Source organism: Cricetulus griseus, chromosome 3 (assembly GCF_003668045.3).
Source record: "Cricetulus griseus strain 17A/GY chromosome 3, alternate assembly CriGri-PICRH-1.0, whole genome shotgun sequence".
Lineage (NCBI taxonomy): Eukaryota > Metazoa > Chordata > Mammalia > Rodentia > Cricetidae > Cricetulus > Cricetulus griseus.
The window spans coordinates 271,557,428-271,583,468 of NC_048596.1; the positions used below are offsets into that span (position 1 = coordinate 271,557,428).

Below are 26,041 nucleotides of genomic sequence, written 5' to 3' on the forward strand. Positions count from 1 at the left end.
AGCTCACCTTCCTTGTCCAGAGTCACAAGTTGTAGCATTACAGCCTGTGCTACATAAAGTTCTTCACAGTGGAGAGAACTGAGGTCTCCGGAGGCGCTCTGCCGCCCCCGCCCCCTCCCGAGACATCAGGTTGATTTTTGTATTTTCTTACATGACTGAATTTTGGGACAATAAAAAGAAAACTTTGAGGGCAAGATGACTCAGAGGCGAAAGGCACCAAGCCTGGCAGCCTGAGTTTGATTCCTGGGAGCCACATGGTGGAAGGAGAGAACTGACTCCAGCAAGTGGCCCTCTGACCCCATGTGTGCGCTGTGACTCATGCGCATACCTAACAAACAGATGTAAAAAGTGTATTCAGAGTTTGGGAATCAAACTCAAGTGCTTTACCACTGAGCTATGTCCCAGCATGTGTTTTTTTAAATTTATTTTTAGTTAAATTAGAAACAAGCCTGCTTCACATATCAATCCCAGCTCCCTCTCCCTCCCCTCCTCCCCCACCCCTTACCAACCCCCCTACTCTATCCCCCCTCCACTACCCAGGGAAGGTGATACCCTCCATGAGGGATCGCCAAAGTCTATCATATCATCCAGGGCAGGGCCTAGGCCCTCCCCCATGTGTCCAGGCTGAGAGAGCATCCCTCCATGTGGCATGGGCTCCCAAAGTCCATTCATATGCCAGGGATAAATACTGGTCTATTACCAGAGGTCCCATAGATTACCGAGGCCACCTCACTGGCACCCACATGGGGGGTGGGGGGTCTGGATCAGTCTCATGCTGGTTTCCCAGCCATTAGTCTGGGGTCCATGAGCTCCCCCTTGTTCAGGTCAGCTGTTTCTGTGGGTTTCACCAGCCTGGTCTTGACCCCTTCGCTCTTCACTCCTCCCTCTCTGCAACTGGATTCCAGAGTCCAGTTCAATGTTTAGCTGTGGGTGTCTGCCTATCCTCACATCAGCCACTGGATGAAGGCTCTAGGGTGGCATACAAGGCAGTCATCAATCTCACTGTTGGGGAAGGGCATTCAAGGAAGTCTCTCCACTATTGCCCAGGTTGCCAGTCGGTGTCATCCTTGTAGATCTCCGGAATTCTTGCTAGTGTCAGATCTCTCCTCAAATCTATAATGGCTTCCTCTATTATGATATCTCTCATCCTGCTCTCCTCTGTTCTTCCCCCCACTCAACCTTCTTGCTCTCCCATTTCCTCCTCTCCCCTCCTCTTCGCCCCCTCTCTTTCTCCCAGCTCCCTCTCCCCTCCCCCCATGTTCCCATTGAGATAGAATTTTACTCTGTAGCCCAGGCTATCTTTGAACTTACTTCCACCACCCAAGTCCAAGAATTACAAGGAGTTCTTCCTGACCTTCGTATCAACTTATTTATAGTGAAACACACACACACACGAGACACATCTGTATGTGTGTATGTATGTGCATATGCACAGATACATGTATATCCACACATGTGTGTGTATAATATGTGTAGATTGCTTTTTTCATATCTATTTTTGTCTTCTTTAGGTAAAGCTGATTCTATTGATAGGTGTTTTCATTTTGTATTAATATTTTTCCAAGCATGTGGGCATAGTACTAAGCGTAGGCACACAGAATTGAATATCTAAAGTACTTATTAAGACAAAAGGCACAAATGCCCAGGAATTTTACTCTAATTATTCTCTATGTTGATCACTCACTTGAGGATCTGAACCCTGTTGACCAGAGCACAGAGAAGAGAGCGGCACGGCAGCGGAAGAGACAGGAAGCCGTGCTGTGCTCTGTCATCAGTGATAGTTCATGCTGGAGAATACTCTGCAGCTGCCCCGGCTCAACAGCCTGAGCCTCGCTCAGGTTCTCACACGCCTTCCTTGCTGAGGGCCCAGTGGGAAACAGGGAGCTTAGTGCCTCAAAAGCTGGGGTACTTAGTGTTCACCCGTTTAGGGAGCTTTTTGAAGGTGTTGTTATGAAGTCTGCTCAGGCCAGCAGCTACAGCACTGTGGTCACTGTTAGACTCACAGACACCATAGTCCTGAATGTGACACCATACTTACCAATCCTCACAGAACCCCGTGGGGCACTGAGTAAGCCTGTGTCTCCTCCTCCTCAACCTGACTCCTCATGCCCTTCCTACCACACACTGACTGTCTTTCCACTGCCCTAGTCCAAGGCCTGCTGCTAACTCACAGTCCCCAGCTCTGCACAGCCCTAACAAGGAGCACTTCCATTCCAGCACCTCACAGGTTATCTCTCGGGTTCCACCAGAGATGTCGTGTGTGCCTGAGCACATAAACATGTATGACACACTCATATATCCATCCATACATGGAAATACCTGTGCCCGCGTGTACACATTTGTATATTTGTGTTATATATGCACTTCCACACATATATATAACATGTGTATATATATAGCTATATAAATATGTATGCATATATCTCTGTTCACACATGCAAATTTACTACCTGCATATATCTACACACAGATTTATTACAAGAACTAACCTTATAAGACTAACTAAGCAAGTACAATGTCCATGGGGGAGAAGGCTCAGAACCATCTGGAAACTCAGTGACATGGCCCATGGTAGGGGTCAGTTAGCTTCCCTTTACCCCTTTTTGTATTTCTTCAGAAAGTCTAAACTTACAGCTAAGGACCCTCGACTCACTGAGTCAGGCCCGTGGGGGTAATCTTCATGACCTAAGTCAGCTGGCTGGGGACTGTAATTCCATCAACAGAACCCCTTCTCAGCAGCTACTCCTCATCCTGGGATTTCCACAGGGCTCAGTCATGATCACTCACATAAGCCACTTGGCATATCAAAAAGCCAGCATTGCATCTGGGAGAGATGGCCCAATCGGTTAAATTCTAGTCACTCAAGCTTGAGCACCTGAGTCCAGGTCCCTGTCACCCATGTAAAAAGTCAGGCACAGTGGCACATGCCTGTCATCACAGTGCTAAGGAGGCAGAGGTAGGAGGGTCCCTTGGCTCGCCAGTCTAGCCAAATAGGCAAGCTCCAGGTTCAGTGAGAGATCCTGTCTCAAAAAATAAGGTGGAAAAGCTATTGAAAAGTATATCTGAGCCGGGCGTTGGTGGCACACGCCTTTAATCCCAGCACTCGGGAGGCAGAGGCAGGTGGATCTCTGTGTGTTCAAGACCAGCTTGATCTACAAGAGCTAGTTCCAGGACAGCCTCCAAAGCCACAGAGAAACCCTGTCTCAAAAAAACAAAAAACAAAAAAAGAAAAGAAAAGTATATCTGACATCAGCCTCTGGCTCCAGAATGTACACATACATGCACACACACATCCTTGAACACACATGAGTGCACACAGGAATGCATGCATGCACACACCACACACATACATGCACACACACAGGAGTGCACACACACGTAACACACACATGCAAAAAAAAAAAAAAAAAGCCAACACCAACAAAGCCCATCAACAAGACCTTGAATGAACTCTAGCAATTAGAGTTAATGAATACTCTGAAATTCAAGTACGTTTTTAAAAGTGATCTTTATTTACATAGGCATGTTCATGTCTGTGTGTCTGTATGCTGCATGTGTGCAGATGCCTTCAGAGGCCAGAAAGAACATTAGATCCCCTGAGTTACAAAGGGTTATAAGCTACCCACTATGTGTGCTGGGCACTGAACTCAGCTCCTCTGCAGATTGCAACAGTGGTACATGATCTTAACCACTGAGCTGCCTCTCTAGCCCCAAGACAGATGAATTTGAATTTAGAAAATAGCAATGTGTTTTATATTCTGAGGATGTAACCACTCTTAGCTAAGGCATAAGAGCGCTGGGAGTCATATAAAATCCCCGCTGTTGAGAATTGTGGCATTTCCCTGGGTTGGTTACCTGTGTCCACAGCCCTGTCCGTGAAGATACTTCCCAGGGTCACACATCCTCCCTGAGACCATTAAACAGAAACTAGTCCCTGGATTTCTTGTTTTATTCAGTATAAACTTTGACGGCTGGGATTTTGAGAAAGTGTACTCTGAAAGGGCCAGGTCTTAGATCTTTGCCGTGAGGTAAAAGGATAAGCATAGAGGGCATGTGCTTCTTCTCTTCAGGCAAACCTAACCATAGCCCACCTTCCAGCAGAGTCCACTCTGATCTGGGCACGCTCGCTCCTGGGTGGCCTGAGTTCCTTCTGAGACACATCCAGCTCATTGCAGCCCACGTCCTGGAGCCCGATGGCTTTTGGTCTCTAGAGAGTTTTACCACCCACACTCTCACTGTTGTTTAACTTGAAAATACTTGCAGGAAACTGGGATCCAGGGTCTGGGAAGTAAAATGTGAGGCTGTGCAAGCGTGACACTGGGTGGAGACCATCAGCTCCATAGGGTAGTGCGATTTCCTCTTCAAATCACTTCAAAGTCCAGAGGGAAGGAGGGAGGGAGGGAGGGAGAGAGGGAGAAAGGGAGAGAGAGAGAGAGAAGAGGACCTGAGTTTCATCCCCTGTGCCCACATAAAAGCTGGGTGCAGTGGAGTGGAGAGCTCTGGTTGTCACAGGCCTGGAGAGGCAGAACCAGGCAGATCCCTAAGGCTTACCAACCACCCAGCCACCCAGCCAGTGGAGACTCGGTGTCAGATACTAGGGTGAATGGTTCCCAAAGAACAACACCTACTAAGGTTGACTTATGGCCTCCACACACACACATGCACACACATACAATATCATGCATGCACACACAAGCATGTCTAATCCATCATCACTTGTAATGCATTTTGACAGAGTAGTTCTTTCGGTCTTGAAAATTATCTACCAAAGGTTAGGTAGCCGACACCGTCAAGAGGCGCCTAGAAGTTGTGTGTTGGTGGAAAGTAGGGGTGAGGGGGTGAGGCTGTCAGCACGTCCCTTACAGCTCTGTTCTCAGTGCAGAAAAGGTGATGCCAGTGAAGGGGGCCGACCACCAAATACAAAGTGGAGAGACTGGTAACATACGCCATCGGTGCTGTTGCCCAGCATCCAACTTCTCACTACTGTTTACATTTCCCTCCATTTTAATATTGAACCACACTCGGTTGTTTGTCGTCGTGTCTTTGTGTTCATTCCTTTAAAAGAGCCCTAGTGCTTTCAACTGAGGCTTAGCTTCCAGAGCTTCTAGTGGTGACAGAGGTCCTGGCCAAGGCCTGTTCTCAAGTACTGTGGGAAAGCTGGGAAGTGGGGCCTTGTGTCTTCATCTACATCCTAAAGCAGCCAACTGATGCTCGTTTAACTATCCCAATGGAAAACCACCCACTCCTACAGAACATGCCCAAAGTAGGGTACCAGTATTGCCCCAAACCCATAGGTCTCTATTTTTATATGAGGCGGGAGGTGGTGGGTACCAGGGCTGACACATCCAGATAAGAACAGTTATGTATCTCTTACAGGGTCTCAGGGACTAGCTCTTTCTGGATCACAAATGTTCATTCTCATAGGGTACTTTGTGTTGGGTAGCATGGATATGAAGCACTGAGCCACATTCACTTAAAATGGAGTCCTGCTTTCCAAAGGAGATACCCAGTCTTTTCCTTTGTCTATCAGAAAGACAGGGATAGCACCCGTCAGTCTGGATATGAGCTCCCTCCAAGAGCTTGGGATGCTGAGGATCCCTTGCCACTGATCCCAACTTGCTTCGGCTGCTACACTGCCATTTTTTTCAGTGATTTTTAAGACCCTCAACTCTGCTTTAGAAATATCCCTCAGCAGATTTTGTTGGGAACTTTTGGGTGCTGGTTTATTATAACAAGCCTTTTGAAGTCCTCTTGCTCTGGGGAATATTCCAGAGAGACTGCATACAGCCCCAGAATGAGGTTCTGAGTGGCAGAGGGCAGGAGAGGAGGTCTTCTAGCCCCAGGAAGGATTAGGCCTATTCTCCTCATCTTGGGGTATCCTTTAACTCTGTGGTGGTTCAGAGTTTGTCTTGGGAATCTCCAGAACTTTCTTGTATACAGAGAAAAATCAAAAGACTTGAGATTGTAGTCATGCCAACCTGAAAAGACTTTTACAAACTGTTTGCAACTGGAGTTTGTTTATAGCGGGAACAAAGAATGGGAAGGATAGATGTGGTATGAATTACAGAGTATAAGTTAGGAGAGCTCTCTTTAGGCAGGGCAAGGGCAGTATAAATGATAAGGAGAATCCAAGCAACAGCCACCACTACTGAAGTCATATGTAAACGTTTAAGAGGGTCGTGAGAAATTTACCTGGGCTGATTTCCCTTTCTGAGTGCAAAGACTTAAGAGAGAACTCATTTTAAGCTATTAAGTTTACATTTCACATCTCCCACTCATGAAAGGTCACTTTTAAGTCTACCTGTCCATCCGTCCACTCATCTATCCATCCACCCACCCATCCACCAACTGATCTATTCAACTATCCATCCGTTTATCTATCCATCCACCCATCCACCCACCTATGCATCCACACACCTACATAACTATCTAGCCATGTGTGCATACACACACACATAGACTCATACACCATGCATTCACCCACCTAACCATCCAACATCCATTCTTTCACATGTATGTGTTGTGTGTTTTTCCTAAGCGTCCATTACTAGCTTGGCCCAGCTACTGAGCTTTGATTTAATGCCTGCATCTGCATAACTTCTGTTCTGTTGTCATGGTTAGTTCTATTACATGATCCAACAGGAGTGTTTGGAGAAACCACAAGAAAATGAATCCAGTGACATCTCCATGACATCTGAGACCAGATGTCCTTTGGCTTTATTGAAAGTCCCTTTTCCACAGGCATTGCCAGCCTCTAACTCGTGTAAACACCATGAAGCTGGGAAGTCAAAGTATCTTGGGACATACGTCCCTGTGTTGGTAATAACACAGTGTGACTCTGTTGTTAAATTTTGATGCATAGAAATGTCATGTTACTGAGACAGGTGAGAATTTAATGTGTGCTTCTAGACAGTGGCTGTGTAATGTTTGCTGGATGCCTCTGTTTCTTTAAATTTCCCCCAGATCTGGTGCAGTCTCATTTCTTCATGGCAATATGTGGATCTGATAAGGTAAATAGATACACTACATAAAACAGAAGTAGGGGCGAGAGGAGGGTTAAAATTGAACAGCGGTTTGCTTGTGAGACAGGTTTAGTAGCCATCACTTTTTTTTTTTTTTGTGGGTGAAGATGGGTCAGGAAAAGAGAAAAATGTTTCAAATGGAAAATCCATAGGAATCTAATGAGATTCCCCCCTCCACATACTTCGTGAGACAAACCGCTGGCAATGAGTGAGAATCCCTGTGTGAGGGCCAGTGAGGCTTTCCTTCAGTTTCCGTTTCAATGACCAGCCACAGGTAAAAAGGAAGAATTCATTTCCTTCCGGAAAGCCACGAGAACTTCTCTTTGTGGCATGGCACATGCCTGCTGCCATCACCGCTGTCATTATCATTGTCATCGCTGGCAGCAGTACACAGGGTGGGTGGGGTGTGGAAAGATGTATCCTTCCTCTTTGGCACTTGCAGCTAACTGGACTGGGCTACCCTGTGGCATCAATGCATTGTGCCTAAACCTGTACGGAAGGCGAAACAGGTGGACACAGCCTAACTTCACTTTTTAAATAACTTCCACATAAAATTAGATGTGGAAGGGCCAGTTCAAGGCAGAAATGAATCTATGGGGAACGTACGAGATTCTCCCGTCTTCTGAGAGACGGGAAACGTGCATGAAGGGCATGTAACTGGGAAGGAAGTTCTGCTGGAATGAACAGAATGGACACTCTCCCTCCAACTCTGAGACCGTGTCAGGGTGGAAGCTGTAAGGCGTGAACCCGTCTAACCTTCTCAGGTCCAAACAGTTGCCTGAAGATTGAGATAAGCTTTTCTGACCTCTTACTAATTCTTTTCTCTGTCTCCCCTGCCTAAGTTAACTTGTGCTCATTGAAAATAACGGCATCTATGTAGAAGTGATAACACGCTATCTTTTGTGTGCTTCAGCCTACCCCACCCCCAGGAAATCGTCCGGAGAGCAGTGTGTCCTTCAACCCCTATGAGCCAACAGGAGGGTCCTGGGCCCCAGACAGAGGTGAGAGATGCACTTTTACTCAGTAAACACTCAACAAACACTTATCAGTATGTGGAGTCAGCTTACAACTTCCTGGCACTGTTCCACATTTGCTTTCCGGGGATGGCCATCATTAGGCCACAGGCAGAAGATACCACGTATCCACAAAACAAGCAGTTCTGTCGAGTGAAAATGGTCTTTTCCACTTAGAACAAACAAACGGCAACAACACAACCGTTGTCACCATTGACGGCACCAGGCTTCTGTTTCAATCCCATGTCTGTCATACTCCACAGACCCCAGGTACCTTTTCATGGAAGAACATGTGGCCTTGACAGTAGCTACAGCTCAGTCATGATGACTGGGAGGCCACAGGGGTGACTTGTTCCCAGAAGTGGTACCTTTGGATGGCTTTCCTGGGTTCATGAGTGTCTCCATGATTTTTTTTTTTAATTAATGAACTTGGGGTTTGTTTATTTCTAGAAATTACTTCCAAACAGAAGCTTAAAGCAACAAGGGCCAGTTCTCTCTCATTTAATTTATACTTTGTGGCTGGAGATGCAGCTCATGATAGAGTTCTTGTCTGGCATGCACAGAGCCCTGGGTTTCATTCCCAGTACTGCAAAAGCCAGACACAGTGTCATCCACACCGTCAAGGTCATTGTTGGCCAGATGTTGAGTTCATGGCCCTTTTCTCAGTTTGGTGGCCTCAGAGCAGCAGGCCTCCATCCACAGCATCTCAGGTACTAAGCATTGTGACTTTTCACAGCCTCGCCTTGGGAAACACATGCAACAATTCTCTTGAACTCTGTTGGTTGAGTTATAAAAAGCCAGCAAGGAGCATGTCATTGGCAGCACCTCCCAACAGGAGAGTGTCAAAGAATGTTCACACCTTACTTAAAGCCTGAGGAGGGGGTGTTATCCACCTTTATCCATCTTGATGTTCTTTTCTTGCTTCAGTTCTCAGCTGCATGCAAAGGAGTGGAGCAGAGGGCAGGGTATGAAGGGGTAACACTCACAGGAGTCCTGTCTGAAGTTACGCATTACCTAACTACCTTGCAGGCCTTCAGAGAGAAGCCCTGCCCATGGACACGGAGGTGTATGAAAGCCCTTATGCTGACCCCGAAGAGATCCGGCCCAAAGAGGTCTACCTAGACAGAAGCCTGCTGACCCTGGAGGAAGATGAACTGGGCTCTGGTAACTTCGGGACCGTGAAAAAGGGATACTACCGAATGAAAAAGTAAGTACCTTTGCCAGTTGTGTTACTGTGGTCCTCGGTGTGAGCATGTGTTACAGAAACATCTAAGAATGCCCCTAGAATGTCCCTTTAATCCCACACATGAAGTTTAACCTGGCATGCTAAGCACGTTTTCACTAGCGTTAGATGTATTCATTTCTGATGCAATATTTTTTCATGTATGTTTTATTTTGTGTGTTGTGCATATATGCCCAGCACCCGTCTCGTGTGGTCAGAGGACACATGAGTCGGTTCTCTCTCTCATACACATGGGTTCTGGGCATTAATCTCATCATCATGCTTGGCAGAAGTTCTTTTACCAACTGATCCATTTCGCCAGGCTTCATTGCTGACTCATTTGTGGCAAAAGTACCCTTTGTGTAAGCTGACTGTAGTTATATTAATGAAATGTTTACTTTAGTATATGTGCCCCATAGGAAATAACTAAATCAAAATAAGCAAACTCCTAAGAAAATATGAATATATTGTACCTCCCAAACATGACTACCTGTGACTAACCTTAGTGTAGGCAGATGCGGGATCTTTATATGTGTGTAAAATTTTTAAGTATGTGTATGGGAATCACAGTCACTTTTAAAATTGAATGGTAAGAGACAGAGAGACGGCTCAGAGGTTAAGAGGGTGTGCAAAGTTGAACATGAAGAGACAGAAGGCTCAGCGGTTGAGAGGGTATACTGTCTCCCTGAGGGCCTAAGCTCACCTCCCAACACCCACATCAGATGACTCACAGCTGCCTGGAACTCCAGCTCCATGGAATCTGATGCCCTCTTCTGGATTCTGCACTCAACGTGCACATTTACACACACACACACACACACACACACACACACACACACACACACGAATACATAATTTAAAAAAAAACCTTTTGAAAACCTGAGTATTAATTTTCTACATTTAGACATAGATTTTTCCCAATTTGTCTTGTTTAAATTCTTCGGTATTTAACACCTTGATTAATTAATATGAATTAATATGGTTAATTAATACAAATTTACACACAATTTCAACTGCAGGTTTTAGGGAGTTGTGAAGCTGTGTTCTACCAAGACCATTGTGAGGCAAAACAATGAATGTCTTTACATCACCGGGTCTTCCAGCTGCTAAACTCAGCCCAGTCTCTCTCTGGACTCAGTTCTTTACACTCTCTCAGCAGACTTGTTTAGCTTTCTGTATCAAAATGTGGTCAGCTTCCCTTACATGCGTTCTCAGGTGGTTTGTGTGTAGTACTAAGTACTTTTGGTACTCAGGGTATTTTGATGCTAATGTGCAGTATCACGTAGCATTTTCCATTTGATCTTCTATACCTTATGTATGAACTAAAACTGATTTTATACATAGATGTGACAACCAGCAACACTGCTGAGGTCGGTTGTGACCAGTAGCAGTTTATCTAGCTATTCTCTTTAACACAGAATTGTGTCACTTATGAATAATGGCAGATCTGTGTGTGTGTGCATGCACACCTGTATGTTTGTGTGAGTATGGGTATTTATGTTCAGATGTGTTCACAAGTATGTGTGGGTGTGAGTACACATTTGTGCAGGTGTGTGTGTGTGTGAGTGTGTGTGTGAGTGTGAGTGTGAGTGTGGGGGGCGGTGGGTGCAAATGCATGCAGAAGTCAAAAATGAGCCTCAGCTGTCATTCCTCGGGAGCCACCCACCTTGTTATTTTGAGGCAGGGTTTCTCACTGGGATCTGGGTCTTCCTGATTAGGCTACGGAAACTGGCCAGAGAATCACAGAGATGCACCTGTCTGTGCCTCCCCAGTGCTGCAGTTGTGTACCACACCCACATTTTGACATATTTGGGCACTGGGGATTGAACCCCAGTCCACACGATTTCATGGCGAGCACATAACAGGCTGAGCTGCCTCTCTGGCCCAATAATGATACCTTCTTCATCATGCTAATCTGTATTCTCAGAGTGTTTTTCCTTGCCTTGGTGCAGTATCTAGGGAGTGGAGAGTAGTGTTTTATAACTGTCAGGAGCCTCATGCCGGCTTACACAGAGAGAGATCCCAGCATTCCCCTTGGGTATGGTTGGTAACTGTACATTATGGCTGCTGTCTACCAGGCTGAAGAAGTTTCATTTTGTTCCTGTATTTCTGGGAGGTCTTTAGTCATGGATCTATGTTGAATTTTGTTGAAGACTCTCTCCCTCCACTGAGCTCATTCTGTGGTTCTTTTTGTGTGTGTATGTGTGTTCCTCTGGTGAGTTACACCCATCAGATTTTAGATCTTAAACATACCCCTCATTCTTTGGGTAAATTCTCCAGTCTTTCATCAATTATATCTTTTCTTCAGAAATGATTGAAAGTCGGGTGGTGGTGGCACACGCCTTTAGTCCCAGCACTCAGGAGGCAGAGGCAGGTGGATCTCTGAGAGTTAGAGACCAGCCTGGTCTGCAAGAGCTAGTTCCAGGACAGCTTCCAAAGCCACAGAGAAACCCTGTCTCGAATCCCTCCCCCTGAAAAAAAACAGAAGTGATTGAATATAATCTCTTAGTATTTACCTCATAATTATCATACCTGTGCTCATGAAGTGTCTTAATTACTTACTGTCTATTGCTGTGAAAAGACATCCCAGCGACCAGGGCAACTTAAAAAGAAAGCATTTAACTGGGCACTTGTTACAGTTTCAGAGAGTGGTGGCGCTGCAGCAGTAACTGAGAGTTTGTGTCTTATCCACAAGTTGGAGGCAAAGAGCAAGGAACTGGGCCTAGCATGAACTTTTGAAACCTCAAAGATGGCATACCTCTTCTAACAAGGCCACACCCACTCCAACAGGTCACACCCACTCCAACAAAGCCACGCCCACTCCAACAAGGTCACACCCACTTCAATAAGGCCACACCCCCTTATCATTCTCAAAACAGTTCTACCAACTAGGGACCAATTATCCAAATATATGACCCTACAGTGGTTATTCTCATTCAAGCCACCACATGAAGTTATTATTATTTCTTACATTTCCGGTAATTGGGCCTTATAGTCTCTTACATCAGAACACCGGCAGCCTCATAGACTAAGTGGAGAATCGCCACTTTCTCTCCTGCTTTTCTAGAAGAGGTGGTGTTTTCTTTTGTAAACATTTAGAGGGATCAAGAGCCTTTTTCTTTTTTAACTTCTTAATTTGGATCCCTCCCTCACACCCTAGATGTAACAATAGACCCAAATACAAAAATCAAAGTAGGTGGCTAGAGATGACAGAATGGAACCTTTCATGGTCTCAGGAGGATCCAGAGAGGCTGCTTGGGTGCTGCTACTACTCTAAATCCACCTGTAAAGACCACTGGCTACATCCCAAATTACTACAATACTGGTTATGTGTGCTTTTCTATGTGCCTGTCAGATTTGCTCTGTTTCTATTCGGTGTGTGTGTGTGTGTGTGTGTGTGTGTGTGTGTGTGTACACACATGCCCATGGGGATCAAACTTGGGTCATCAGGCTTGGCAGCATGTACCTTTGCCTCCTGAGCCTCTCACTGCCCCCTTACTAACTAGTTCTGCTTTTATTCTCCAGTTTGAAAGTTCAGAAAAAAAAAAAGGCAACTTCTCGTTCTTGTAGAAATTTTACCACAGATGTGATTTTTCAAGTCATACATAGTTAATGTTTGTTCTTTCATTTAAACCACATTTTGTTAGAAAATTTTCAAGAGGTCAGCATGATCCACATGATATTTTTATGAGAAAATGAAAAATCTATGTTATGGAAACATGTTGAGGGCTTGCTTAAACTTAACAAAGCCTAATGAGAGAGAGGTGCAAACTAGGCATGGTGGTGACTACCTGTGATCCCCAGCTTCCCATAGGTGGAGACAGGAGGGCCAGAAGTGTAAGGTCATCTTCCACTATACCGTAAATTTGAGACCAGAATGGATTACATAAAACCCTGTCTCAAAAAGAAAAAAATATAAAACAACGTATGCTCTTTAATTCTGGGCCCAGATGCTCATTTTCAATATCACAAAGGAACCTGGTATTCATGTATGCATATAACCTAGTTGGCAAATTACATGACATTGCAGGGAGCTATATGTATGTCACAGCTGGTGGATCTTTACAGAAGCTGTTTTAATATTTTACAGTCTGGGGGCTTTGCTCAGCTTGGAGCATTCTCCATCAATGTCCGGTACCCTGCTTTACAGGTTGTGGGGCATTGTTCTTCTGTCTATCAAAGAACAATAGATTGGAAGACTGTCTGCTGCCGAGGCTAACCCTGGGTGATGTAACCAAGCACCTAGTCATTCTTCCAGTGCACCAACCACAAACCAGAGCACAGTTCCCCCCGAAGTCCAACCTGGGGGACCAATGAGCTTATTAGGCTTGCTACAGAGCATGTATGAGGGGTTGCTTACAGGAGCTGCACCACTGAGAAGCCTGGCTTTAGTGTGGATGATGGCTTCTACAGGGATGTGTATGGTCCCTGTCTTAGTTAGGGTTTCTGGTGCTGTGAAGAGACATCACGACCATGACAACTCTTATGAAGGAAAACATTTAATGGGACAGCTGACAGTCCATGATCATCATGGAGTGACATGGCAGACACTGTGCTAAAGAAGTAGCTGAGAGCCCTACATTTTGACTCATAGGCAACAAGAAGTGGTCTGAGACACTGGGCGGTATATTGAGCATATATGAGACCTCAAAGCCCACCTCCACAGTGTCACACTTCCTCCAACAAGGCCACACCTCCTAATAATGACACTCCCTTTGGGGGGCCACTTTCTTTCAAACCACCACACCCCTCTCACATACACCCTCACACACTCCTGCTGACCTTCACAGTCTGTGTGCTCTAGTACCTCCCAAGACCCTGAGTCTATGTTCAGTTAGGACAGAATCTCATACAGTTATCTGGGAGGTGCCAGAGAGTCACAGGAGTCCAGGTGACAGTCCTGTGATTGTTCCCACACTTTCCTTCTGTGAGGGATCAGTGGCAGACAAAGCTGGTCTTGCTGCTCTCTTGCAAAAGGCATGGCTGATCTGACAGGAATGACAGCTGTTATATTCAGAGGGAGTTAAAGATGACCTTAAACTGTTGGTCCTCCCGGATCTACCTCTGGGATGCCGGGTGCCGGGTCACAGGTGGTCACCTCCATGCCCAGTTCACACATTGTTAAAGCTCAGAGTTAAAGATAAAGAAACACTTCTCTCCCCCCAACGGGTTTTGTTAAATTTAAGCAACCCCAATGTGGTTCCAATATATAGATTTTTTTTTCATTTTCTCACTAAAATATCGCATGGATCACACCAAACTCTTGAAAATATTCTAACAAAATGTGACTTAAATGAAGGAACAAACATTAACTATGTATGATTTGAAAAACTACACCTGTGGATAAAATTTCTACACAAATGTGTAAAATGATACTAGCCATTTTTCAGAGCATTTGCGGTGTGTGTGTGTGTGTGTGTGTGTGTGTGTGTGTGTGTGTGTGTGTGTGCAGGTGCTCTTGTCACACCACCCATATAGAGGTCAAAGGACAACCCTGGGTATCACTTCTTATTTTTCATCTTGCTTGAGACAGACTCTTGGGGTTTGCTGCTGGCCCCACAAGTGTCCGTGGATTATCTCTTGTCTTCTTGCCCTGGAAGTGCTGGGATTCCAGACATATTCCACTGTATCCACTTCCTGTGGGCTCTGGGGATCAGAACTCGCGTCCTCACGCTTGCAAGGCAAGCGCCTTGCACACTGATCTGTCCCCCTAGCCTGTGGTCGTTTTCTGAATGCAGCAAGCATGTCAGCATTCCCGACCCCAGCCACCCCCGGGGAATGTGCCTCACAGGGGAGAACTTCTAGACAGCTTTGCAAGTTTCTCAGGAGCTACAATCTGTATTATAGAGTTACGAAAACAGTGGCTGTGAAAATCCTGAAGAATGAGGCCAACAACCCTGCTCTGAAGGACGAGCTGTTGGCGGAAGCAAACGTCATGCAGCAGCTGGACAACCCCTACATTGTGCGCATGATTGGAATCTGTGAGGCCGAGTCCTGGATGCTGGTGATGGAGATGGCAGAGCTGGGGCCGCTCAACAAGTACCTGCAGCAGAACAGGTGCGCGGAGCTCAGGAGCCCAGGAGCTGTGCTGTGCTGTGCGCGCCGTGCTGGGGCCTGGTTTCTGTGGGGAGCTCTCTCTCTCTCTCTCTCTCTCTCTCTCTCTCTCTCTCTCTCTCTCTCTCTCTCTCTCTCTCTCCTCTCTCTCCTCTCTCTCTCTCTCCTCTCTCTCTCTCTCTCTCTCTCTCTCTCTCTCTCTCTCTCTCTCTCTCTCTCTCTCTCTCTCTCTCTCTCTCTCTCTCTCCCTTACTACCTTCCCACATTGCTCCCTGCTCAGGGAATTGAGAAACCAATGAAGGAAGATGCAGCCTTTGGATCTAGTTCTTTTAGCTCTCTCTCCCCCACCCCCGGCTTCTTCTCCGTCTCCCTCTCCCTCTTTCTCTCTCTGCGAGTGTTTGCACCTATGGGTGAATGCAAGTGTGTGGAGAACAGAGGTCAATATTGGGTGTCATTCTCTATCCTCTGTCACTCTCCACCTTATTGTTTTTTATTTATGTGTATATGTCTGAGTGAGTGTGTACCACATGAGTGCAGATACTCACAGAGGCCAGAAGAGTCAGAGCTCTTGGAGCTGGAGTTTCAGACAATTGTGAACCTCCCAACCAAGCTCAGGCCCTATACAAGAACAACATGTGTTCTTAACCACTGAACAATCGCTTAACTCTCTGTCTTACCATTTGAGACAAGGTCTCTCATTGACACTAGAGCTCACCAATTCAGACAAACTGGGCTGGCCCGGGACCCTGGGGATTCCAGGTCCCGACTGCCATACCTGGCTTTTATATAAGTGCTGCGGATCCCAACTCAGGTCTTCATCCTTGTGCATCAAACATTTTACCAACTGGGGCATCTCCCTAGCCTTTGTCAGAAAACAACTGGAATCCACCATTTGGTCTTTATTCTCCCTGAGTCTGTCCAGTGATAAAATCCTCAGTGTGTGTGGACAGGTCATCTCCCTGCAACAGGCAAAACATTCTTCTTAGATAAACATCTGGAACAAGCCGGGCAGTGGTGGCACACGCCTTTAATACCAGCACCTGGGAGGCAGAGGTAGATGGATCTATGTGAGCTCGAGGCCAGCCTAGTCTACAAAGGGAGCACCAGGACAGGCTCCAGAGCTACACAGAGAAACCCTGTCTTGAAAAAACAAAACAAAACAAAAAAGAAAACACCTTGAACAAACACATTCCTGGGTACCAGTTTTGTCTTCCATGGTTGACCTCTTGAGTCCCTGCATCTGAAGGGGCAGGCTGCTGCTCACTGATTGCTCATCAGAGGTCTCGGCACAGCTGCTCTGAGGCTGTGATCCATAGAGAAACTATTGGAATGAGCCAAATTCAGTGGCTTAGCTCACCACATTGTTGCTACATTGTTTGTACTTTACTTAGCTGTTGCCTCAGACTGAGTGTAGCAAGGCATTGTGAGCCCTTCTTTACAGGTAGGAAAAAGAAGCACAGAGTTGATTTGTAACCTGTCCAGTTACAGAACAGGGGATTCAGAGCCATCCCTGACTCCCCTGAGTCAAGACTGACCACTTCTCATTTTATACAGCTTTTCTTTATTATTTACAATATGCATGTGTGAATATGAATGTTTGTGCAGGTGCAGCAGGTGGAGACCACAAGTCGACGCAGAGCAATGCCCGTCCCCTGGAATACCACCGGCCTCCTATGAGACAGGGGTCTCTTATTGGCCGGAGCTTATCAATTATGCTAGATCAGTTGGTCAGAGAGCACCAAGAATCCACCGGCTTTACTTCTTCAGCATTCAGATTGCACACATGGGACCTCTTTATTTTCACACTGGCCCTGGGCATCAAACTCAGGTCCTCATGCTTGCAAGATGCGCTTTGCCAACTAAGCTGTCTCCACAGCCCTCTATGACTTTCTGTGCGTGCCTAAAAATGAAACACACTGTGTCAGAGAGATTACCTGCCACACTCATGCTTCCTGGGGTTGTTGTTTGTTTTCGTGTCAGTGTGTCGAGTATGTGTGTATATACACATGTGCATGGATATGCATGCCCATGTATACATGCAGAGGCCGGAACATTGTGTGTCCTCCTCCACCTCTTTCTGCTTTATTCCCTGGACACACAGCCAGGTGTGGTAGGTATCACATGTCTTTAATCCCAACACCAGAGAGGCAGAGGTTGGTGGATCCCTGTGAGTTTGAGACCAGCCTCATCTACATAGCAAGTTCCAGACTAGTTAGGGCTGTACAGTAGTGATGCCCTGTCTCAAAAAAGAAAGGAAGGAAGGAAGGAAGGAAGGAAGGAAGGAAGGAAGGAAGGAAGGAAGGAAGGAAGAAAGAAAGAAAGAAAGAAAGAGAAAAAATGGTTCTCTCACCAAGCAGGAAGTTCTGCTGTTTTGTTTAGATTTTTTTTGGTTAGGCTGGTGACCAGCAAACCTCAGGATCTTCCTGTCTCCCCCCCTACTAGTGCTGACGTTACAGGCACATGTGGCCATGCTTAGCTTTTTCACATGGCTTCTGGGGACCAAAATCTAGGTCCTCACACTTATGCAGCAAGTGTCCTCACACTGAACCACCTTCCCAGCCCCCTGACTTATTGTTTGAAAAAAAGGAATGAATGGACCCCCTCTTCCATGTACAAGAAGAACATGACTGTGTTTGGAATGACCGCCGTGTACTCTTGCTAATGATAGCCTGTGACTCATGACTGTTTGGAATGACCGCCGTGTACTCTTGCTAATGATAGCCTGTTATTCTAGACACATCAAGGATAAGAACATCATTGAGTTGGTTCACCAGGTTTCCATGGGAATGAAGTATTTGGAAGAGTGCAATTTTGTGCACAGAGATCTGGCTGCGAGGAACGTGCTTCTGGTCACCCAGCATTATGCCAAGATCAGCGATTTCGGTCTTTCCAAAGCCCTTAGTGCTGACGAAAACTACTACAAGGTAGGACAGCTCGGCGCAGGCTCATGGCAGCAGGCCATAAAAACATTGAAAGATAAATATAAGCTCTTTGTATTTCATTGTGCTAGAAATCTCACTAGTAACCTTGTGGAAAAGTATTCTTAAGTTTAATTCTGTCAGTCAAGTAACAAAAGCCCAAATACTTAGCATGTCTCAACTGAAGATTCGTTTAGGCCAGCATCTCATGTCTTTTATTTTTTTTTACATTTATTTATTTATCATGTGTGTGTGTGTATGTGTGTGTGTGTGTATGTGTGTGTGTGTGTGTGCATGTGTGTGTGTGTGTGTATGTGTATGTGTGTGCACGTGTGCATGTGTCTGTATGTGTATGTGTGTGTGTATGTGTGTGTATGTGTGTGTATGTGTGTGTGTATGTGTGTGTGTGTGTATGTTTGTGTGTGTATGTGTGTGTGCATGTGCGTGTATGTGTGTGTGGTGTGTGTGTATATGTGTGTATATGTGTGTATGTGTGTGTATGTGTGTGCGCGTGCATGCGTGTGTGTATGTGTGTGTGTGCATGTACGTGTATGTGTGTGTGTGTGGTGTGTGTGTGTGTATGTGTGTGTGCATGCATATGTGTGTATGTGTGTGTGTATGTGTGTGCGTGTGCGTGTGTGTATGTGTGGGTGTGTATATATGTGTGTGTGTGTGTGCGTGTGTATGTGTGTGTGTCGTGTGTGTGTGTGTGTGTGTGTGTGTGTGTGTGTGTGTGTGTGTGTGTGCGTGCGTGCGCGCCACCATGTACTAATAGAGATCAGAAGACAACTTTGCAGGAGTTGATTCTCTCCTTCTATCCCAGGAATCGAACTCAGATCTTCAGGCTTGGTACCAGGCACCTTACCCACTTGAACCATCTTGCTGGCCCTGGGGATTTTGAGTTTTGAAAAACATGATGGAATGTTTGTGCCAACTTGCTTTCATCATTATAAATTGAAGAAGTTGATTTTTCTTTTTTAGGCAGGGCTTCCTGCAGCCCAGGCTGTGTGCACAGGCCCGAGTTCTGGGGTTAGAGGCATGCACCACCGTGATGGGGTTATACTGTTCTAGGACTCAAACGGAGGGCTTCGTGCATGCCCACTACTAACTAAGCCACTTCCTCGGCCCCAGAACGGGATGATTCTTGAGAGATTTTTCTGACTCCTTTGCATTCGAGTTGACGCTACGAATTCCAGCAGAGGCTTTTCTCCACCCCAGTTCTCAAACCCAACTCCTGCACAGCTGGGCATGTGCACACCTGACTTAACGTCACTCTGCTTCCAGGCCCAGACCCACGGGAAGTGGCCCGTGAAGTGGTACGCCCCTGAATGTATTAACTACTACAAGTTCTCCAGCAAGAGTGACGTCTGGAGCTTCGGGGTCCTGATGTGGGAAGCGTTCTCCTACGGGCAGAAGCCTTACAGAGTGAGCCGTGCTCAGCTGTGTGTCTGACGTCTCAGCCGCGTGCCTTAGGAAAGCATCACTCAGTGTAGATCGTTGACACAGGAACCTGGGGACACCCCGGGGTCTCTCATCACCCTCTAACGGCGGGCAGTTAGTGCAGCCTCAGCTTACGGTAACCTGGGCATGACATGATGCTAAGTGAACGCGTTTCCACTGTGTGTTAGGTACACTCAGCAGACATGGCCCCAGACCATCCTTCTTGAGAGTTAAAATAGAAATGGTGCCAGTGACAGCGTCAACTATTTTAGCCGTTGCTATGTGTGTGCTTGTGTGTGTGCACGTGTGCACACTTTCCTGCATGTAAGCAGGTCCTACAGTGCCACTCAACAGATTGTCGCGAATAAAAGCCCTGCATCCCACAAAGCCAATCCCTAAATGAAGAATCAGAGCAGAAACCCCAAAGCCCGCCTTCTCCCCAACACATCCAGCCCTTCACACTGGGCAGTCACATCTGACTCTAGGAGTCCAGAGGAAGGGCCCCTAGCATTGTGACAGATGTCACCTGAAATTGCACAGCCTGTGTCTGTGTCCCTCTGTCTCTGGGGGTGAGGTACTTTTGTTTGTTGGCCTATGTTTGAAGAGTTTGTGTGCATTTCCATGTCTCAGGGGATGAAAGGGAGTGAAGTGACTGCCATGCTGGAGAAAGGGGAGCGTATGGGGTGCCCTCCAGGGTGCCCCAGAGAGATGTACGACCTCATGAACCTTTGCTGGACGTACGAGTGAGTACCAAACCCTTGCCGCCAATGACCCGGCGGTTTATAGGAGTAGATGGTGTGGCTAGTGTCCTAGTTATTTCTGTTGATGTGATAAAATGTCTCTGCTAAAAGCTAACATAGGGGCAAGGGATCTATTTTACGTCAGAACTCCAAATTACAGTCCCTGATCACAAGGAGGTCATGGCGGCAGGAACTGAAAACATTTGGTCGCATCAGCGCAGTGGAGAGCTGAGAGAAAGGCTGTTGTGCGTGCTTTTGGTGCTCGTCTCACTCCTTTCTGGGAAGGGCCAGGATTCCCTGACCCAAGGACGGTAACCCATGGTGGCCTGGGTCTTCACATCAAATAACATGACCAAGACAATCCCCCATAGGCCCGCCTGTTCCAGACAACATTGAGACTGTCTTCCCAGGTGGTTCCAGACTGTGTCAAGTTGACAATTAAAACTGCCCTTCACAGCTGGTGTCATGGTGTTTGTGACCCCTGGGAAAGGACCACACAGACCTAATCCAATTGTAATTAAAAGACTTATTGATTAGCTGCTCTGGGACAAACAATCTAGGAGCCAAATTTGAGAAGGCAATGAAGTGGACTGAGGGGTGGGGGGGTGGAGAAGGTTCTTTCTTTCTTTCTTTCTTTCTTTCTTTCTTTCTTTCTTTCTTTCTTTCTTTCTTTTTTCAAGACAAAAACCACAAGAAGACCTTCATATCTACGCAAGCAAGCAAAATCTGGTCTTTTTTGTCAAGTTCAGTGGTTAAGGCAACTCAAGACACTCTTTAGGTATCTGCATAAGCAAGTTACAGAAGCCAAAAAGCAGCTGGTCATATCATAACAAGTAGACAGCCATTCCTGTACATCTTTGGATAGGGTGACAGAGTCGGGGTGACTGGGAACTTATCTTCCAGGGACTGGAGTCAGTGACAAACAGCTGGTGGGTACCAAGATGGATGCATAGCATAAAATGGAGTGTCTTTAGCCATCACACTGAGTATTAAAATGAAGTATGAATTTTTTTTTGATGTATCAGGAATGCACTGCCTTCTACGTAAGTGATGGCAGGAGGTGGGGCCAGAGATCGACTGTTTTACTATCCAATCATGTCTCTTTGAGGCAGGGACAGTCATATATGCATTTTGCAGCTGTGGGAACATAGTAGAACATACTTAGGACAGCTGCAGAGTTATGCTGCAGAGCTGTTGGGATTTTATGAGACCGTAATGTGGACTCGAGGAAATCACAGAGTCCCACATGGCATCTCAAGCATCCAGAACAGCCCCTGCCTCTGACAGTGTCTGAGCGTATCCCTGCTTCCCCAGAGCCTCACACCCAGTCTAGAAGCTCCTGATGACCACAGGCAACTCAGGGCTAGAAGTCCCCACACAGTGGGGCAGGGCTGCCACCCGCCACACTCAGACTGCTCCGCCCACAGGGTCAGAAGCCCCACCCCATTCTTAGGGGCAGTGTGCTTTGCTTTGCCTAACAGCTGCTGAGCGGGACACTGTGTGCGTGGTGACAGCACCAGGAGCCACTAGGCATGTCCAGAGGCGCCTGTCAGGGAGGGTCCCAGCCACTGTGCCGAAGCCTTCTGGTGCCACCGAGATAGGAGATGCTCCCTGTTAGAAAGATGAGCTTGAGACCAGTCAGCTCTACAGAGCTCTGCCCTGGGAGGAATTCCTGGCCCTGAGATTCCCACAGACTCTGCACCAGCAGGTTTCCTAGGTTATTTTTTTTTAATTGTGTCTGGTGTGAGCATGTTTTTCCTGCCTTCAATCCCTGCGCCTTCAACCTCAGGTACTACGAGAATCCTAAAGGTGATTTTAAAATGTCAGAATTATGTGCAGAGACTGATCCCTGTGCGCAGTGGGTGCAGGTTTGTGTGCATGTGTGTGTGCGTGCAAGTGTGCTCGCCCGTGCATGTGCATGTGGAGGCCACAGCTGACTTGGGTGTCTTCTTCCATCACTCTCCACCTTGTTGTTTCTTCATTTACTCTTTTGCCTCTCTCTCTCTCTCTCTCTCTCTCTCTCTCTCTGTGTGTGTGTGTGTGTGTGTGTGTGTGTGTGTGTGTGTGTGTGTGTGTAAGTACATGTATATGCAAGTATTAGAGTGTGCCCCAGAACATATGTGAAGGTCAGAAGAAACTTTTGGGACTCAGTTCTCTCCTACTGTGTGGGTACTGAGGATCAGATTCAGGCCCTTTGGTTTGATAGCAAGTGCCTCTGCCCACCGAACCACCTCACTGGACCTTTCCACTTTATTATTTGAGGCAAAATGCCTTCCTAAACCTAATCACACCACTTCTGCTTTACTGGCAGCCAGCAAGTCCCATGGGAGTCACGTGTGTCCACCCCCCAGTGCTGGACAGATAGGTCCGGCCGTATCTGCCTTTTATATAGCTGTTGGTGACCCACACTCAGGTCCTCACACTTGGACACAGACACTTTATACACTGAGCTGTGTCCCCAGTCCCTGTGCCATTTTATAGAAGGAACTTGAACGCCAGAGGGTTTTGTTAACCTGCAGGGCCAGGAACCCCTCCCCCCCCATGAACACAGAGGGAGTGAGCTCCCTTTCAGTCAGGAGGTAAAAATTTCTCCCATCATTTGCTCACCTCGGCATCTCACTTGTGAGCAGCACAGACCCACTCACGGTGCATAGATTTAGGATGCACGGGGTCTGCTCTTTGCTTTGGTCATGGAAGTCTGGAGGCTCTTGCAAGAGCACATGCCAGCACCCTCTTTCTGAAAGTCCAGCCAGGGTGCAGGTAGGGTGCATTACAGCTCTGTCCATAACCTCTTAGGATTTTGAGCCAAGAGACTTAGGAGATGGCTCAAGTGGTAAAGCACTTGGTATGTAAGTGGAGAGACCTGAGTTCAAACCCCAGAACCTATGTAAAAACGCCAGCCACAGTGGCACGTGCTTCTGGTTCCAGCACCAGGGAGGAGATGGAAACCGAAGATCCCAGAGACTTATTGATCAGCCAGCCTGGCCATTGAGTTCCAGGCCATTTAGAAACCCTGCCTCAAAAAACCAATGTGGGTGGTGTCTGGGGAATGACACCAAGGCTGTCCTCTGTCTTACACACACACTTAAATCACAGCTCCATACATGTCTACCCACATTTATAAGACTACACACAGAGATCACTAGTCAACTGTTCAATACGTCTACAGCACAGGGACAAGTTAGCTGTTTTCAGACACAGAAGGTGTTCCATAGCATAATGTAAAATTCTTCCAGATCACAAGGCTGGAAGACAATCTTGTAAAATGCAGGCTTGTGCCCTGTAACTTGGGAGTGGAAGAGACTTCTGACCCACACTGGTACAGGGTGCAGTGACCAGTACTTACCACCAGGGGGCACAGTGGCATAATCATGTTTCCACAAGCCTATCTACAAACACTGATACATCTCTTTCTCCTTCAGTGTAGAGAAAAGGCCGGGATTCTCAGCTGTGGAACTGCGGCTTCGCAATTACTACTACGACGTGGTTAACTAAGAGCTTGGGTGCCTTTCATTGGCCTCCTTGGATCCTGGAGCGATTACAGAAACTTCACTCAGATAAACTGGTTTCCACTGTTTCCTCTCCCTCTGTCCAGGGTGAGAGCTAAGCCAAGCTAGGACTCACCTTCACAGCCAATCTGGTCCCAAAAGACAGAGCAGCAGCAAGACCCCATGGATTCATCATTCTGGCTTTTGTTTCCATCCATGTGGTTTTCATTATGGGTCACATTCAGGAACAGCCCGGGACTGCAATGTTCCCCTGCAATCGGGAAAGTGCCGTGATACTTAAGCAAAGGAAATAAAGAGAAAACTCACCAGCACAGCTGGCAAGCACCAAGGCGGTTAAGGACAGTAACAAGCCTGGACACTGTTTTTGCTCTCAACACTGGAGACAGAAATACCACATGGATGAGACACACTGACTTGGCTGACACGGCCCTGGCGTCTGCCTTCCTGCAGAGTGACTTGAAGTCTGTCCTTGTGTGCTTGCAGGAGGAGGTGTGAATAACGTTCTCCGTGGAGGCTGCCAGGGAAGGTGGGCTCCCTTGACCCTCTGCGAGTGAGCAGTGTGTGTCCTGCACGAGTCAGAGACCCTCCCTTCTGCAGAGGAAGCATAGCCAGGATCCCCTCTGAGTTGGTGATGGCATGCATGTCTGCTAGGTACTTTTCTCATTGTTGCCACAAAAGACCCCACAAGCAGTTTAGGGAGGGAGGGAGGATCAGTTTAGGCTCACAGTTGGGATAGGTCATCGTGGTTGAGAAGACATTACAACAGGAAGGAAAGACTCAGCAGCCCGAGCAGGAAGCTGGAAGGCCACATGGCATCCACACTCAGGAGGCCAAGGAAGTGGGGTCAGGCTATTAGGCCTCAAAGCCACCACCACCCCAGTGACCCACTTCCTTTAGCAAGGCCCTACCTCCAAAGGTTCCACAAGCTTCCTAGTCAGTGAGTGCCACCAGCAGGGGACCAAGTGTTCAAATATGTGAGCCTTGGGTGGTGGGGCCCTTCACATTCAAGCCACGACAGGATCCACCCATTTCTGTCGCTGTAGCTGAACACCTAGAAGGGCCATGTACAAAGGGAAGAGTGTGTCTGTTACACATGTGCACATCCCTTCTGCACCAGGCAGGTGCAGCACGAGGCAGGGGCCTTCCTATAGGGTTAAACAGAGCAGGTGAGCTGTCTCAGGTCTGTCCTCCTCTTATGAAGGCCCGGATCCCATCTCAGGGCCCCCCTCAAGACCCCACCTCATCCCCCAAAGGCCCCATCTCCAAACACCATGCCAGTGAATCTGGGCACTAAATCTCCAACACATAGACCCTGAGGGGACACATTCAGACCAGAGCAGAGGGCAGCATGGTGACCAAGACCATCTCAAGATGAGTTTCTGAATGGAATTTTTAATTCGCAATAAAACCAGAGATTTGATCTTCACCACAAGAAAGCCTTGCTAAGTGCAATTCTGAGCTGAGGTCATGTGACCTGAGAATTCCGTTCTATCCTCCTAGACTTGGCTTATGTGTGGCTTCCTATTTGATCATACGCCAAGTGTCACCCATTCAGAGCACTTTTGCTGAGGACCTTAAGAGTTACAAAGGCTGCATAGCCCCCATTCTGTCTGGGAATACACACAAACCTCATCTTCACCTCTGAGACACTGTGACATGTACAAGCAGGGATGGTGCAGGAAACCCCGTGGGTGGTAGGGGAAGAATGGAGAGAGGGTGTAATCAGTGCCTTTCAGGCTGTGGACACAAGGAGCGTGGCTTCTCTTAGTCAGGAGTCCTTTAGAGAAGAGTTGAGAAGTACTCAGAAGCCATCAATGTGTTTGGAATTGTGCTGACGGATCAATCGTCTCATTAAAGAGGGGATCCCTGTATGTTGAACTCACTGAGCAGACCCACGGAACACAAAATTGCTGATGAAGTCCCATGGGTCAGGCCACCTGCAGGTTTAGAGTCAGGAAAGAAAGGGGCCGATGTATTGGTTATGGAGACAGGACCATCTGGACCACATCTGAACAAGGACTCTGCTCCGGCCTTCCCCTGTCCCCAGGGTGGGGCTATAAAAAGGTCACCTTGCAGGTTGGAGAGCACATGTGAGAGGCCTGTGGAAGCCTCTGTCTTCTTTT

General features: G+C 47.1%; 1 protein-coding gene across 1 annotated transcript in view; it reads left to right on the forward strand.

The window, feature by feature from the left end:
• The window catches only part of Syk (spleen associated tyrosine kinase), a 45,855-nt gene extending 21,951 nt beyond the window's left edge, over window positions 1-23,904 (forward strand). Inside the window, exons 7-13 of the mRNA XM_035441541.1 lie at window positions 7,936-8,023; window positions 9,065-9,242; window positions 15,105-15,314; window positions 18,046-18,235; window positions 19,514-19,654; window positions 20,300-20,412; window positions 23,832-23,904. Of these exons, the coding sequence (XP_035297432.1) occupies window positions 7,936-8,023; window positions 9,065-9,242; window positions 15,105-15,314; window positions 18,046-18,235; window positions 19,514-19,654; window positions 20,300-20,412; window positions 23,832-23,904 (993 nt within the window). The remainder of the gene's footprint in view (window positions 1-7,935; window positions 8,024-9,064; window positions 9,243-15,104; window positions 15,315-18,045; window positions 18,236-19,513; window positions 19,655-20,299; window positions 20,413-23,831) is intronic.
• The last annotated feature ends 2,137 nt before the right edge of the window (window positions 23,905-26,041 follow it).